This window comes from Anopheles cruzii, unplaced genomic scaffold, assembly GCF_943734635.1.
Source record: "Anopheles cruzii unplaced genomic scaffold, idAnoCruzAS_RS32_06 scaffold01824_ctg1, whole genome shotgun sequence".
NCBI lineage: Eukaryota > Metazoa > Arthropoda > Insecta > Diptera > Culicidae > Anopheles > Anopheles cruzii.
The window spans coordinates 1-4,263 of record NW_026455409.1 but is presented as its reverse complement, the minus strand read 5'-3'; the positions used below and the strand labels follow the sequence as shown (position 1 = coordinate 4,263).

At 49.4% G+C, this 4,263-nt stretch overlaps 1 protein-coding gene across 1 annotated transcript; it reads left to right on the top strand.

The window, feature by feature from the left end:
* Positions 1 to 294: 294 nt before the first annotated feature.
* On the top strand, positions 295 to 1,545 carry LOC128276637 (mucin-19-like). The gene has a single exon (XM_053015095.1). The coding sequence runs from the start codon at positions 295 to 297 to the stop codon at positions 1,543 to 1,545; it is 1,251 nt and encodes a 416-aa protein (XP_052871055.1).
* The last annotated feature ends 2,718 nt before the right edge of the window (positions 1,546 to 4,263 follow it).

Genomic DNA, 4,263 nt, shown 5'->3' with positions numbered 1-4,263 from the left:
CCAAACGATAGACTTCATCAACACGTAAGTTGCATTTCTTCGTCTCTACCACTCGTATTTCGTATTTCGCGTGTATTTATGTGGCTTTTTCCCTTCGTTCTCCCGCGCTCTCTCAGCAGTCATGCGTCCGACGTGGTGGAAACGGTCGGCTGGAAGAACATGGTGACGACGCATCCGCACCTGCTGAACGAAGCCTACCGGGCGCTGGCGACCCAGCAGATACCACCGATTGGTCCACCGCGCAAGCGGGTGAAAATGAGCTGAAATAAAATGTTGACATCCGTAAATGCCGTGATGTCAACATCGCCGTCACCCCCACCAGCTGCGCTCCCGATTCCTACGATCCAGCCACAACAGCAGCCCGCCTCTGTATCGTCGTCTTCGTCACCGCCACCATCGTTGTCATCCGGAATCATCAGCACCACCACCACCACCGCGTCATTGACGGCAATGGCAGCCGCCGCCGCAGCAGCAGCAGCAGCATCACTATCATCGACATTGGTTTCTCCTACGTCCTCGGCAGCAGCACCGGCACTAGCAGCAGCACTGATGATGTCCTCGCCATCATCACCACCATCTACGTCTCCGTTGCTACTGCAGCAACAGCAGCCGGGCATTTTTGGGCTGCGAGCCTCAAGAGGAGGCAGATCGTCGTCTCCGTCTTCTTCATCGCCGGCTCGCAGCACATCGGCCGGCAACTGGCAGCAACAACCACAGCCACTCTCCTTATCGGCACATCCATCACCTAACGTAGTGCAATCGTCAGCGGCAGCAGCAACGTCGTCACTGCTGATCACTCACCTGAAGAGCAGTGGCAAGATCGCCTCCATCGCACCATCATCCTCATCGTCGTCGTGCACGTTAGATCGCCAGATCGATGGCCAGGACGAAGGTGAGCTGCAGCTGAAGGCGAGTGATGAAGTTCCCATGGTGGTGGTCCCGATCGTCGCCATGCCCACGGGCATTCACGGGCGACCGAAAGCGGCACCACCTATCGTCAGCGTTGTGAACGATATCGCTGCCGGTTTGGCGAATGCCGTTGCTGCCGCCGTAGCCGACGCAGTGACGGTGGCCACGATCGGTCGGAATTCGAATGCCACCGGCGCTGCCGCTTCTCTCAATCTCGCCAGTAATAACAACAGCTTTTCCCAACTGCGTCAACAGTTGGAACTGGGCACCGGCACGGAAGTTTTGACAGTCCAACCACCATCGTCATCGGCACCACCTCATAAGCAGCAGCAGCAACAGCTAGCACCAGCATCACTGCAGAGCAACAACAGCCATTTGAAACAGTTTCTCAGCACCAGCAGCAGCACCCACCGCAGAGGAGGTGTGCAGCAGCCAGCCCAATTGGCGCAACATCACCATCATCATCATCACCATCACCATCACCTCCATTCTCAGTTGAGACGCCAGATCATGTCACCGACCGGAGGTTGTGGCGAAGAAGAAGTTAGTGTCACGCCCGCTGCCAACTCGTTCGCAAATCAGCAGTCCAGCGGCAACGGTAGTGGCGGCGCTGCACTCGAAACCAATCCTTGGTAGACACCATGGCCGGTTGCATACGATCGTATGTGTGCGTGTGTGTGTGTGTGATTGTGCCAGATTCTGCCAGGTTCCGGAAACACTTAAATGGTGATTTGAAACATTTTCCTGGAGTTTTCATTCGCCACAAAATCCGCCATTTCCTGTCCTCCTTGTCAATCTATTTAGTGCATTTGTGGCACAGTTTTCAGTGAGTAGATTGACATCAAATTGTAGGTCAACACCACACCCCGCCACAAGTACCATATACCACCCATTCGCTGTAAATTCCAAATCCGTCAGGACGGTTAGTTTGTGGCGAAGCGACACCCGCTGCTGCTGGTCGGGAAAGGCAAGGGAGAGTGCAACCGGAGAGGGGCCAGAAAAGCGCATCTTATGTTCTCATGTTAATAAAGAGTAATGTTAGTGAAAACAAGTAGACAAATACTGTTTGTAGAGGGGAAAAGAACCCCTATCCTTCTTCCTTCAACCACCACCCCGTGGCTACGGATCTTTTACGGATTTTTTCGGATCATCGTGGCTACGGATCTCTCGGAACTCGGCATTCCGACTTTTCTGCGCGGCGGCTGCACCTTAACTACTGAACTGGAACGACCACCGTCTTCTTAACGTCTTGAGATCCTTTTTTTCGCGGCAAGAAACATGAGCTGCCTTGCCCGGCAAATCACGCATCCACACACACGCACACGGGGACAGCTGGATCGTTGATCGTAGTGCATTCAGACAACATTATCGTTTCTTAAAGCATTAATACAATCACCAGCAAGTACTCTGTACCCTTCCTCCCCCCGCAAACCGGGGGCCAGGCGCGCGCCGTGTCGGGTTGTTGTTTCTTTTGTTGTTTCATTTCAGTTGATGTGCGTTAAAAATAATTTATGCAATGTGATATTTTTTCGTCAGTACGTGTTAGCTAATATATTAATTAATTAGTAATATGACAAAGAAAGGAAAAACGAAACGCAAAGAGATGCGAGAAAGCGCGTAAGCTAAACGTAAAACAAAATGAAACAACAAAGTTTTTAAGGGAGGAAAGGAGTAGGAAATAGCAAATGATGGGAAATGATAATGTCACCACCAACACACAAATGCAGCACAGCACACAATACCGAGAGGCAGCGAGCGAGAGAGAGCGGGCAGGTTGCATTGTCGGGTGTATCGAAAGCTACTAAAAGGATAAACTATAGACATGATTAACAAGGGGGAAACGATCGGTGATGATCGGGTGTTGCGGCTTAGAAGACGCGAGTTAGAAGAGAGACGGTCAGTCGAGGGAACTTTTCATATCTGTGTGCGTGTCTGTTTGTGCATCGACCAGATTATCCAAGGTCAATATGCAACCGGAACTGGCTTCATAAGGGGTACAGAGAGAAAAATACGAGCATTCGAAAGTGAAACAGGGAAACAGAAGCGCAAGAGAGGAACAGAAAGTAGTGGCGCGGAATAGGGGCCAATTTGCCAGCCAGAGAATCTTGCGAAGCTCTGAACAAGTTTCAGTACTCTCTGTCAATCGGTCGCCTTCTACGGCAAACTACCCATACAGAAGGCTTTTGGCACATCAGTTTGGTTCTCGAAGGTTTAGCAAAAGTGATAAAATGAAATACTTGGCATTCAAAGCACTGCACCCGGGTACGTCGCAGAGTGTAGTACTTGTGGTAAATCCCCGTTGCTCTGCTTCTCGGAAGCATGATGGCGGGGGTCCCCAAAATTATACTTAGCTTCCGTTCCGTGTGATTTTTCGCCGTTTTCTGGTTTCTGCTAACCAAATTGCATTCCCAAATAGAACAAAAAGCGATTTCCGAAGCACAACAACAACAAGCAACGACAAAGGGGGCCCAGGAGTGCGTGGCGCAGTATGGAGTGTAAGAGTGCTTGAATGTAGAAAGAGGATGAATGAAATGATGCGGAAGAGTCATTGGTGTGTGGCTTATTCCACCTGCCGTTAAAGAAATAACAAAATATCTAAACCGGATCACAAATCGCGAACGTAAAGCAATGGCCGCCGCCACAAGTGGGGAATTGATATGGGGGAATTTTGTAGATGGAAAGGATGGTGGCAGAAAGCGGGGGGATCGTTGGGAAAGGCGACGAAAGGGGGCGAATCACAAATGTACATTTCCTCCCACATGTGGATCCTCCTATTATTAGTTCTTTTCAATGCTATTCATTAATGTATTCTTTAACGGTTAAGCGTTTAGTTTAGTTTTTTTTGCCACGAAGAAGACCACCCCACAACCAACAAAAACACATCTTCTATTATGTTCGTTTTAAAACATCAACAAATGTGCATCGATCAGCAATATCGATATTCAGCAGCAGCGACGGTGGACCCCTGGGCGTATAAAATGAAAATAAGAGATATAAAGGAAATCGATAAAAGAACAAGCGTTTTTGTTTTGTTTTGCCTGAGGAAGGAAGGAATGATCAATAATGGAACGGAGCATGATGTAATGTGGAGCAATCCGATCTTTTCCATGAGCGAGGATGTGATGTATGTAACATAGTGAAAAAGAAATGATAAACGGGGTGAAATCAAAGTGTTTGAAACGGATGGTTTTAGATGACACACCGCACCACGCTGAATACGCGATTTCGGCCGAGAATCGCAGAAATTTCCCGAGAGACTCCCCTAACAGATTCCCTAGATTCGTCTCCGGTTAGCTTTTCTGCGGCGTACAGCGCTCGGGATATGATACAAACTTAGTAAGCTGCGCACGGCAC